General features: G+C 29.3%; 2 protein-coding genes across 2 annotated transcripts; both read right to left on the bottom strand.

The window, feature by feature from the left end:
- Positions 1-7,186: 7,186 nt before the first annotated feature.
- LOC111277838 (germin-like protein subfamily 1 member 13) lies at positions 7,187-8,287 on the bottom strand. The gene is made up of 2 exons (XM_089763950.1): positions 7,973-8,287; positions 7,187-7,779 (listed from the first exon to the last, which is right to left on the bottom strand). Exons 1-2 carry the CDS (start codon positions 8,094-8,096, stop codon positions 7,226-7,228), a joined length of 678 nt encoding a protein of 225 aa, XP_089620076.1. The 5' UTR covers positions 8,097-8,287; the 3' UTR covers positions 7,187-7,225.
- Positions 8,288-10,306: 2,019 nt separating this feature from the next.
- Positions 10,307-11,397, bottom strand: LOC111277837 (germin-like protein subfamily 1 member 14). Its single transcript, XM_022864259.2, has 2 exons — positions 11,221-11,397; positions 10,307-11,047 (listed from the first exon to the last, which is right to left on the bottom strand). Exons 1-2 carry the CDS (start codon positions 11,345-11,347, stop codon positions 10,500-10,502), a joined length of 675 nt encoding a protein of 224 aa, XP_022719994.1. The 5' UTR covers positions 11,348-11,397; the 3' UTR covers positions 10,307-10,499.
- Positions 11,398-12,134: the final 737 nt, after the last annotated feature.

Raw genomic sequence — 12,134 nt, 5'->3', positions numbered from 1 at the left:
AGAAATGGAATAAAATAAATTTAGAATTGGATAAAAAAATTTGACAAATTATATGTAGGTATATATATTAATTATTAGAATAGTATAAAAAAATCCATCTAATTATAAATAGTTGCAGAACAATGATTTTGCATGTGTGAAGGAGACATAAATATACAATACTTCTTGTTGTTATATATAAAAGAACCTTGGGTTAACCATAATGGTGACTCATCAAGAAAGCAAATAGTGCTTTATTGATTTTGTTTTCTTTCCTCAAACCCATAATTCAAGATTTATTAACCTTTTATACAGGGAATATAATATTTTTCTTGCTTTTCAAAAAAAAAAAGGAAAATGTTATTATCCCCTTTTTTAGATTTTTTTCATTCTTTTTTTTTAGCCATTACAAAATTATATCTATTTCCTTTTATTGAACATCTAAGAGATATTTTATATTAATTTTTTACTTTACTTTTTGAACTAAAATTTACAATTTATCAATGTTTTTTAAAAAGTATTAAGAACAATCAAATCCTAATTAGTCATAAGAGATTATGCACCAAATGAAGAGAATACACAAAAAAAGATTTTAACAAAAAGAAATAATAATCAATACTTAACAGAAAAGCTTACATAGCAATATTATTATATTGATACATAAGCAAATTATTCCTAACTTTAATTTTTTTCTTTTCCAATATGAATCGTTGTTATAAAATGAGAAAAATGGTATCTTAAGTCTCAACCAAATAACCATTTCAATTCAAGTACAATGAAATAATATGCTCTACTTATTTGCTGATAAGGATTCAAATAATGGCTTTGTTGTGGATGTTGCAGTTGTTATTTTGTGGTCTGAATAATGGCTATAATATATTCAAAACTCACCATTTGGTAAGGAATATACAAGCTAAAAATATTCTTTAAGACCTAATTTTTATTCTTTTCTCTCTCTCTCTAAAATAGAATTCTCTAAGTTCTTATAATTTAAAAAAAAATCATGAACCTCAATTGCTTCAACCTAGAAATCAACTAGGCTCTACTGTGCCAGTTGTTGTACACCACCTTCTGCAGTTGGTGATTGGTGCCAAAAAAAAAAACATTTTTGTTCTTCTTAGTCTCTTCATTCCTTTAGTTGGATTAAATTCCATAAAAACTCTCTAGGATCACCTAGATCTAAATCAAAAAACAAATAATGTCGCTATTATCTTCACCATTTACCATTGCTGAAATAAATAAAAAATAATTGAAAATGTCCTCCTTCACCTCTTTAATATAAGCCTAAAAGTAAACCTCATTCCAAAATAATTAAGCTCACAACCCTCAACAAAAACACACTTGGCATATATATATATATATATTTGCTTTGAATGCTTATAAGTATAATTGTGTTTTTGTGTTATTGTGATTGTCTTGCTTTGATTCTTCTTATGTTGTTTGCTTCTAGGTAATTGTTGATTGTACTTAAGTCTAGATGATTATGTGTTTGTGATTGCCTTTGTTTTCTTTAGATGCTAGGATTGTTGTTTAGTTTCTTGATAGTTCGAATTTGTTGAGTTTTGTGCCTATCAAATTCTTTCTCCCAAAATTTTTTTCCCTGACTACCAATTACGAGAAACCTTTTTGACCAAAACTTTTGCTTTGTTTGTCTTTGCTTGCCTTTGTTCTCTTAATAATATCATCAAGATACCACAAAAATTGTGAGCTTAGAAGAAAAACAACTGCAAAAGTAGACAATCTTCAAGAAATGCTTGAAGAACAAATTTGATTTTTTTTTAGGCTTTTTTTAATATTCAGGTATAAGTTTTTTCTTTTTTCACTAAAAATTATGAAAAAATTAGTATTTCATTGATAAAAAAACTTAACAATTAATATTGGACTTAATGGCGCATGTACAACACTCTCGTTACATAGTCTTTATTTGAACATATCCAAAAATATTTAATTCTAAAATATTCAGGTATAAGTTTTTTCTTTTTTCACTAAAAATTATGAAGAAATTAGTATTTCACTGATAAAAAAACTTAACAATTAATATTGGACTTAATGGCGCATGTACAACACTCTCGTTACGTAGTCTTTATTTGAACATATCCGAAAATATTTAATTCTAAATTAAACCAAATTTAAAATGATAACCTTAATTAAGAAAACACTCAAAAGTTAAATCTTAAATTTAACATTTAACCTTTGTTTTTGTCATCTTCAACATTTAACCTTTGTTTTTGTTGTCCTTTTCTAGTTGGCAAAAAGATATCCAATTTTTTCACTATTGATATTATGCTATTAGTTGCATGAAAGAGCAACTGCATAATTTGAACAATTGTCCAACTACCATTTTCAGCCTTTATCGTTACCACATTTTCTTATTCCTGATAACATTCATATCTTAAATACTATACAATTTATCAGAAACACATGCACTACTAAAATCTTTTAATAATCAACTTAAAAAAGCTTCAAATTATTCAATAAATTCATGTTTAACAAAAATACATAACAAATAAGTGATTAATTTGGTGTATGTGAATTGAACTATGCATAAAAAGTTGCTAAAACATAGATTTGCATGCACCAAATCAACGCATTATCAATACCTACATGTATTAATTAAATGCATGACAAATTTTCAAGCCACAAGGTAACATACCATCTTTAATTGCACATTTTGTGTAAGCAACAAATAGTCCATGACATTTTTTATAATAATAAACATCTTTTCTTACATCTCTTTTTTTTTTTTTCACATTCTTCACAATAATACTTTTTTGAATCATTTTTCAACAAAACAATCTTTAAAAATGAAAGGATAACTATGATGCTTGGAATTAATTTTATATAAATATTAACAAATTTTAAATGAAAATTCATATCACACTTAATATAGCAATACATAGACTTTTCTCCTAAAATTTTATAGCATTTGTCATAGAAAAGACAAAGAAATAAAAATTTACTTACATAGGAGAATACGAGTTTATCCATTTGAAAAAGATAGATTGTGGAAGTGAGACTTTGATCTTAGAAAACGCCTTAAGGAATTAGCGCATGAGAAATGAAGATAGATATTGCATTGAAAACAACTATAGCAGCACTCTTAGGGATTTGCAACCAAGACAGTCACTACCAATAACTAATTCTCCCAAGATATATGTGTGTAGAGCTAGGGTGTAGAGTGGGTGGAACGATAGGTTGATCTCTCATGGTACTCTTTTAAAACAAAATTCATGAAGATAAAATCAATAGTGAAACTGACAATAGGCTAGACCTGAGATTTTTAGGTGGCATGTATGACACCATCTTATGTTTTTATAGTTGGGCTAAAATTTCCAAGGACTAGCTTATTCATAGGACAGATGAAATGGAGTAACTCTATCTCTCAGTCTAACTTAGCCTAGAAGCTTGAAATGCTCATGCTTGCAATGTGATTCGAAATCTCTTTTTATATCAATACAATGGAGAATCGAGGGCAAAACTTTTTATGCCTAGGTACATGTTTGATAAATCATTAAAAATTAAATTGAAATTAAATTGTCAACCTACTAAAAAATAGAAAATTTAAATGATTTAATTTTTTCAATGTGGTTGATAACTCATTTTAGAAGTTACTATAATAAAAGTTTTTCAATAAAAGGTGTTTAAACTTTGAGTAATAGTGTGCTTACCTTGTGAAGTACGCATTCAATTTGAGCAACATAAGTGCATTCTTTACAATAATAAACTAGATGTTTTGGATTTCTTTGTTCCTTGCAAATATCACAATAATATACTTCATTATCATCTTCTTAAAATGCATTTATAATTTTGAGAGAATGTCTATGATATTTATGCATAGAAGTAGATGGTATTAAACAATCAAAATGAATGTTGAAATTGCATAGCACACAATGGTAGAAAACACTTTATTCCACATTTGTGGAAAAAAAATATGAACACTTGTTGCATTTGAACCTATTTTCTTTAGATATGCTGTGAAAATAAGTAAGATTATGCTTATGGCACTTGTCTTTTAAGGTTGATTTGAGTGTAGTGCAAAAGACATGAAGTTGCAAAACGCATTTATGATACAACAACAATAAATGATTTATTGTAGTATAATTTAAGGTAACAAACATTGCTATTACTATTGAACATAAAGTCATTGTATTTAAACAAGGAATAAAGATGAAAAGAGTGTTGAAAGATTTTGCTTAGTATCTTATTTAATCATGATTCATGGAAAAAAGACTTGACATTATATTTATAATAGCCATAATGCATTCATGGCAAAGGTTTCTCACACCAATTGTAACAGTATTTATACTTTCTTTCTTTTTTATAATTGAAGAAGATCAAGGGATGCTAGTCACTGAAATGCTAAATCATTTTACCTAGATGAAAGCATTTACTCAAGAGGGTGAAAGCATACTGGGCATAGAGAGGGTGTAGTAATTCAAAAGGTAGCTAAAGTATATGTTTTGTACAAGTAATATTTGCATCTTTTGTAGATATAAGCAAGTTTAACTGAAATTTTCCACTAGCATTCCTCACAGCAAAGAAGCTTTTCATCTTTTCCAATCATTTGTTTGAAGGTTGAAGGGTGTTGATGAATAAAATATTCAATTTATAAATGAAGCAAAATAAACACAATTAATGCAATTCACCAAAAATTATAATATGATATTATTCCTAATGATTGCTTCTTATATTGATTCACCTATCTAAGCATGGGTTTGGCATGCTACATTAACCTGTTGTGTTTCGTCATGCTTCAAGCCAAAACGTGGTATGTAGTCAAATTTTATGTTAATTGACTAAGGATTAAGGGTAACATTTTTTTTAGTTCAATTTTTCCTCCATATGCAAACGTTTAGTATAGCATTTTGTTAAATTACCTTGAAAGAGTGTAAAGAGTGTGCTTACCTTGTCAAGTGTGTATTCAATATAAGCAATAAATGAACATTCATTACAACAATAAACATGATGATTTGGATTTTGCTCTTTCTCTCAAATATCATAATAATATGTTTTGCAATCATCTTTTCAAAATGATTTCATAGTTGTGAGAGAATGTTTACGATACTTATGTGTAAAAGTAAATGGTATTCAACAATCAAATTAATGTTGAAATTAGATTCCACTCAACAGTTAAAAATGTTCCCTTCAACATGACTGGAAAAAAAATATGAACAATTGTTGCATTTGAACTTAATTTTTTAAATTTGTTTTGGAATAAGTAAGATCATGCTTGTGGCACTCATGTTTTAAGAAAAGTTTGAGTTTGGCATAAAGAACTTAAAGATGAAAATTGCATTTATGACAACAATAAATGCTTTCATTATAGCCAAATTTTAGGGTAAAAGGTATTACAATTGCCATTGAAATTGTACCCATGGTGTGTAAAGGATGGAAAAGTATGTTGTAAGATTTTGTTTGGTATCTTAATCAAGCACAATTCATGTACAAAAGACTTAACAAAGCATTGACAACAACCATAGGAGAGCCCTAACAGAAACTTTTTATACCAATTGTAGCAATACTCATACTCCTTCATGACCATGCTATAATTGAAAATGGTCAAGTAATGCATATGGCTAAAATGCTTAATCATTTGGCCTAAACCTTTAGAGTTTTTGGTCTCTTAAAGTTTTGAACATCAGTTGAAGAAGCACATAAGAGATCAAGGGTGAAACTACGATGTATGCAATACTATTTGTAGCAATGAGAGAGTGAAACATTTATCTCAAATGAAATTAATGAAACATTTATCTCAATGAAATTCCAATCGTCAAACTTAAGACAATACAAAGAAAGTTGGTGTTTGGACTAGAAAGGATATGAAATGTTTCGAGGCAGCTATTGCTCAGTGTATGTTGGATGTAAAGGCCCAGCCATCAATTCGTCAATTGCATCTATCACAACATGCCTTATGATTTTGTTATTCATCACAGAACAAGTAGTGTTCATGAAAGAAAGGTTTGATATCCATTTCAAACAAACAAAAAAGTTAATAAATACACTTATAAGGACATCAAATAGAAAAGGAGAAAATGAGCCATGAAGGATTGGAAAAAGTGTTATGAAAATATGAAGGCAAAACAATGAGTCTCACAAGTGCTTCAACCATGGAAAGGAAAAGAATATAGCTAAAAATAAACATGAACAAAATTTACTGTCCCTTCCTTCATTGAAAAGAATAATTAAAATTGAATAAGTTTATTCATTTTCTATGGTTGAAGAAAAAAATTAACTTTCAAAATTGCAGAACAATGATTTTGCAATTGTGAAGGAGAGATTCATTTACAATACTTCTTGCTGTGATATATAAAATAGTAAAATCTTGGGTTAATGATTAAAGTGACTCACCAAGAAACAATAGCAATTGCTTTTTCCCTTCCTCAAAGAAAAAACAAAAAAAAAAACAAAACAATTGTTTTTCCTCGATTTAAAGTATGGAATTGTTTAACTATGTGATTAGAACATTAAAGGAAATTTTCTTTTAATGACTTTGCTTCTTTTTTCTTTATTTTTTGCCTCGAATCAATAATTCAAGATTCACTATCTTTTTCACTCAAAGATGAACAATTTTCTTGTCATTTAAAAAAAACATCTTAAAAATTAAAAAAAAAAGTTGTTTTAGTTTTTTTTTTAATTTCTCCTAACATTGAAATAATTTATTGGTTCAAAAATTTTATTTATAAATTGATTGACCAATCCACGAATGTCATTAGATTCAATAGTTGGCTTACATGGGTTGCTCAAAAAAGCATTACTCCATGAATGATTAGAAGATCTCATTAAATTCATACAAATATATTATTATGATGTCATAAAAGAAGAGAGACAAGTAACATTAATTACGAAAATAACTATTTTACATGAATGAAAAAAAAAAAAAAAACACCGCCATATATTTTGTATAAAATAAGTCAAAGTTTTCAACTAATTAAGACAACAGCCTCCAATAGTTTTGAATATTTATTACAATTAATTTTCTTTTCTTGTCATTTCAGTCTTTAATTTTTAATCATTTTGCGTACGCAAAGCTATAAATATACTAAAAATTTGAAAAACAAATCATTTAGTAAAAGTAATATAATAATAATTAATAATATTACTATCCAATACTTAGCATAGAGGCTTACATAAGCATGGGTACATAAGCATTTATTTTTTTTCTTTTGCAAAATATAAATCATTACTATAGCGAGGCAAACAGGTCAAACATTATCCAGCAATTCAAGTATGATTAAATAAATCCTCCTTAATTGTTAGCCCACCAGAATTTGGACTGAAGATTTTTCACCACGTATTTGTCCAATTGGAAGGCCTTGACAAGAACATCAGGATTAATGGGTGGGTTTGATCCAAACACTGCATTGGCCATTGTAATGACACCAGGATTCTGGCTGCCAAAAGCAGCAAAGGCAACAGCATTGGTTTTCCCCACATTGAACTGGAAGTGAATGAGGCCAACAGGGAAAAGAAACACATCTCCAGGGTATAGGACTTTGGTGATGAGACGATTATCTGGGTTGGATGTAACAAAGCCAACGTAAAGTGTGCCCTCCACAACGACTAGAATTTCCGTGGCACGAGGGTGAGTGTGAGGGGGGTTTAGGCCACCGTCGGGTGCAAAGTCAAGTCGAGCCAATGAGATGTCAAGAGTGTTAAGTCCTAGTATTTGGGCAACATTGACTGGAGTCACAGTTGATCCCACTGGATTTGATGTGTTTCTTGGGATGTTGAGCCCTGAAAAGAAGAAGTCTTCTGCTTTGGCAAGCTTTGGATCCTTGCAGAACTTCCCATTAACAAACACTGTATATATGAAGAGCAAAAATATGTTATTTTCATTATTCCATGCAAAGTTTATAGATTGTTTTAGATAGTTTTCCTGCCCAGAAATTTTGCTTCCTACTGAGTTGCTTTGTTTTAGGCACATATTTGAAGTAAGTTTAAGAATAACATATTTGATGTAAGTTTAAGAATAACAGAGAAAAATAGAACATACCACCATCCTTGGTGTCATTGATGGCGACGCAGAAATCCTGGAGAGGGCTAGGATCAGATGCATAGGCAAATGTGGAAGCCAGAGCCAAGAAAGAAATTGCTAAGAGGAAATGAGCACCTTTCATTGTGATAATGTAATTTCTAGCTTAAAATCTTGAAAGTCTGATTGCTTTGGAAGGGATGAGAAATTTTGCCTGAGAACATGCCTATTTATAGATTAATTGGAGTCTTTGAACAAGTTTATAATCTCTGATTTTCTAGAAGCAAAAGAAAGATTTAGCAAGTCTGCTTCGATCTTTTTTCCTTCTAAATTTCCGATGACATGTCCTTCAACCACTACCAAGTGTACTCAGCGAATTCCTGATCCATATGCTTACATCAACACATAGTTTTGTTATGGAAGTAGTCATTTCTGTCATTAAATTATGTCTTTTGTTCCAAATGAAACCATTTTGTTGACTTTAGCATAAATCCAAGATTGTCACGTAAGATACAATTAAAAATTAGGATTAACTATAAAAATAATCTATGTTACATATTTATTTGTCAGTTAATACTTAAAAAAATAAAATTATCAATTGATACTCAAATTTTCATTTCATTACCTATTACTTTGAACCAATGTCGTTACTCAATTTATTAATTTGACATAAACAATTAATAAAATATTGATACGTGTCAAAAAAATCTAGACAATATTACATTATCAATTGTCACGTCAACATTAATAGAAAATTCAAAAAAATTTTAAAAGTTCTAAAAGTTTTTCAAAATTTTTTTTAAAAGATATAAAAATTAAAAATATGAAATAGTTTTAGAAATTATAAAAATTAAAAAATTATTAAACTTAACAAAATCAAAATAATCCCAAATTTTTAATAAAAAATAAAAAAATCTGAAAATTTTTTTAAAAATAAAAATTTTAAAAATTCAGTAAAATTAAAAAATTCACGAAAACATAAAAAATTGAAAATAAAAGAAATCTATTTTTTAAATCAAAAAATTTATAAAAAAAAATTCTTAAAATTTTAAAAAAAATTTGTAAAATTAAAAATAAAAATCCTAAAATTTTAATAAACATTGTAAAATAATTTTAAATAATTCTAAAATATATAAAAATTAAAATTGTAACATTAGAAAAAAAATTTACAATTTTGTAAAAATTTTAAGATTTTTTCAAAAAAATTTAGATTTTTATTATTTTCAATTTTTTAAGTTTTTGTGATTTTTGTTAATTTTAAGAAAATTTTATTCTTATGAAAGTTTTCATTTTTTTTTTTGAAATTTTCAAACTTTTTTTAATTTTTCGTATTTTTTTCTTAAAATTTTTAGATTTTTTGAATTTTTAAGTTTTCATATTTTTAAAAATTTTTCAGCTTTTTAATTTTTTATAATTTTTTAAAATAATTCAGATTTTTTTAAATTATCTTTTAGAATTTTTTTTGAAATTTTTAAAACTTTTTTTAAAGCTAATGTGACAATTGATGATATAATGCTAACTAGACTTTTAACACGTAGTAATATCTTATTTGATATTCATACTACGTAATCATGTTTTCTATCGATGTTAATCTTAGATATGAAAGTGGATAACGGAATGAAAGTTAGAACACTAAACTGAAAATTTTATTTTTTTACATATAAAACTGAAGAAAATATATAATTTAGAGAACATTTTTATATTTAACCCTAAAAATAAAGTTAGACAATAGTCCTTGCTGACTCTGTTTAAACATTGAACTGCCCTGGGCAGGTTTCTTGTGCCGCTCCTCGTTCAAATATAAATTTCTGGTATAGCTTGCATTACCATGCTGGCATGGCTTTATAATTAAGTTGAAAATCATGGCTTACATGCAAACCTATTTAACAGAATTCCACCTTCTGAATTATCATTGTAGATTTTGCGTGTACCATGCAGGGGAAGGCAGTGTCTGGAGTATTGAATATGAAATTGACCTAAACCCAAAAGTCAGCAAGTTCATCTCAAGTCTTTATATGCTGTATAAACTGATTTGTGAGATTAGAATCATAAACAATCAAGTTGTCCAAATCTCCACCTCTCTGGGCATTGTTTGTCACTATTCATTGCTCACCTTAGATACCATTTGATAATTAACCTATTATTTTTGCTATATGTTTTGAGACTTGCAAATGAACAAAAGGTTTAATGCTTGAAAGTTACTTGATCTGTTTTATAAAAGCAGCATAAATGAAGCAGTTGTGTACAATTTCTGCACATTTGAGTGAGAATGATGTCCTGCTTTGGACCTTGCATACACATATAAGCATAAATGTTCGCACAAGAGAAGGAGAGAGAGTAAAAATTGCACTATATATTCCAATTTGCACATACAGAATGATCACAAGGAGAGAGGAGACTGGACTCTGGGAAGCTACATTATCAACCAACCTGTTTATTGTATGATACTAAGAATAATAATACGACTTTAATGAGTAAACAGTATGAAAACATTATTCAAAACAAACAACAAACTGCTGGGGTTTTATTTTGGCTCTTAAGTTACATTTTAATCTGACCAGAACCGGGACTGAAGATAGGTAACCACATTCTTGTCCAACTGGAAAGCCTTTGTGAGAACATCCGGATTGATTGGTGGGTTTGAGCCAAAGACTGCATTAGCAATAGTGATAACCCCAGCATTTTGGCTGCTGAGACCGGCGAATGCAACAGCATTAGTTTGCCCTATATTGAACTGGAAGTGAATCAAACCAATTGGGAAAACAAAAACATCTCCAGGATTAAGGATTTTAGTGAAGAGACGGTTATCTGGGTTGGATGTAACAAAGCCAACATAAAGTGTGCCCTCTACAACAACTAGGATCTCAGTTCCTCGGGGGTGAATGTGAGGAGGGTTAAGACCACCATAAGGTGCAAAGTCAAGTCTTGCCAAAGATATGCCAAGAGTGTTAAGTCCTGGTATTTGGTCAACATTGACAGTAGTGACATTTGATCCAACTAGATTTGATGTGTTTCCTGGCTTGTTGAGGCCAGAAAAGAAGAAGTCATCTGCTACTGCGAGCTTTGGGTCCTTGCAGAACTTCCCATTTACAAACACTGCACGAAAGAAATGTTAGTTGATATATATCATCCCATGCAAAGGTAGAGTAACTTTTAGCAATGTTATTTTATTAAAATATTGCTCCCAAGCTGAGTGTTCCTCAGAACTGGCATTATTAGCTTCATGATCATGAAAAAAACCTGAAAACATAAACTGACAGCCTACGTACCACCATTCTCAGTGTCCTTGAGAGCCACACAAAAGTCCTGGAGAGGATCAGGGTCAAAGGCTGAGGCTAATGAGCAAGCAAAGCCCAAGAGGGCAAAAGCAACAAGGAAAGAGTTACTTCCTTTCATTATGATAGACCTGCAAAATAGCAATGCTTACTCCAAAATTAGTTGGTTGTTTAAATTTCTTCGGTGAAGAGTGAGAAACTTTGCTCGAAAGACAGACCTATTTATAGATGGAAACCAATGACCTGGTCACTATTTTTCTTAACTAGCAGGTAAAGACTTTTCAAGAAGAATTATTTTCAAATAATTCCACTCTTTTATCCTTCTTTGTTTTAGTCATTCTACGCAGTTATTTTGATGCAACAGGCCAACTACTTTTACGTAGATCTTGATCAATTGATGTCCAAAAAGTATGTTTCACGGAGCACAAATACAATAAATTTATGTTAAGCTTGGAGCTTTTGTTTTATCTCTGAAAAATTTCAGTTTGAAAAGTCAATTCTGACATGTTCATAGATACTTAAGATATGATATTAATGCGTATTACATTGAAAGCATTGATTTTTTTGCAAGATTACTTAATCTTGCTTTACTGAAACGTTTCTTTGATCATTTCCACGGTTTAGTTGGCATGACCGGAATAGTTTGGAAAAGATTCTGGAAGCAATATAGTCTGAAAATTGTGGATGAATCTGTTGGAACTCTTCTAAATTGAACATAAATATTGAATATCAAACACAGGCTTGAGAACTTTGGAAGGAAACTTGGTTCTTTAAGTGTGCAACGAAGTAATCAGCAAAGCACATTGGTAAAAGAAAATTGTCAGATTTCTTGCACTACTTGATCAAAGAAAAATAAAGAAAAGTTGATAAAAGATTGGTAGGTGACAATATTGACATTAAGCACAACA

This window comes from Durio zibethinus, chromosome 7 (assembly GCF_047325235.1).
Source record: "Durio zibethinus cultivar Kanyao isolate XHJ-2024 chromosome 7, ASM4732523v1, whole genome shotgun sequence".
NCBI classification, from domain to species: Eukaryota; Viridiplantae; Streptophyta; class Magnoliopsida; order Malvales; family Malvaceae; genus Durio; species Durio zibethinus.
This window is presented reverse-complemented; position numbering and strand designations above follow the sequence as displayed.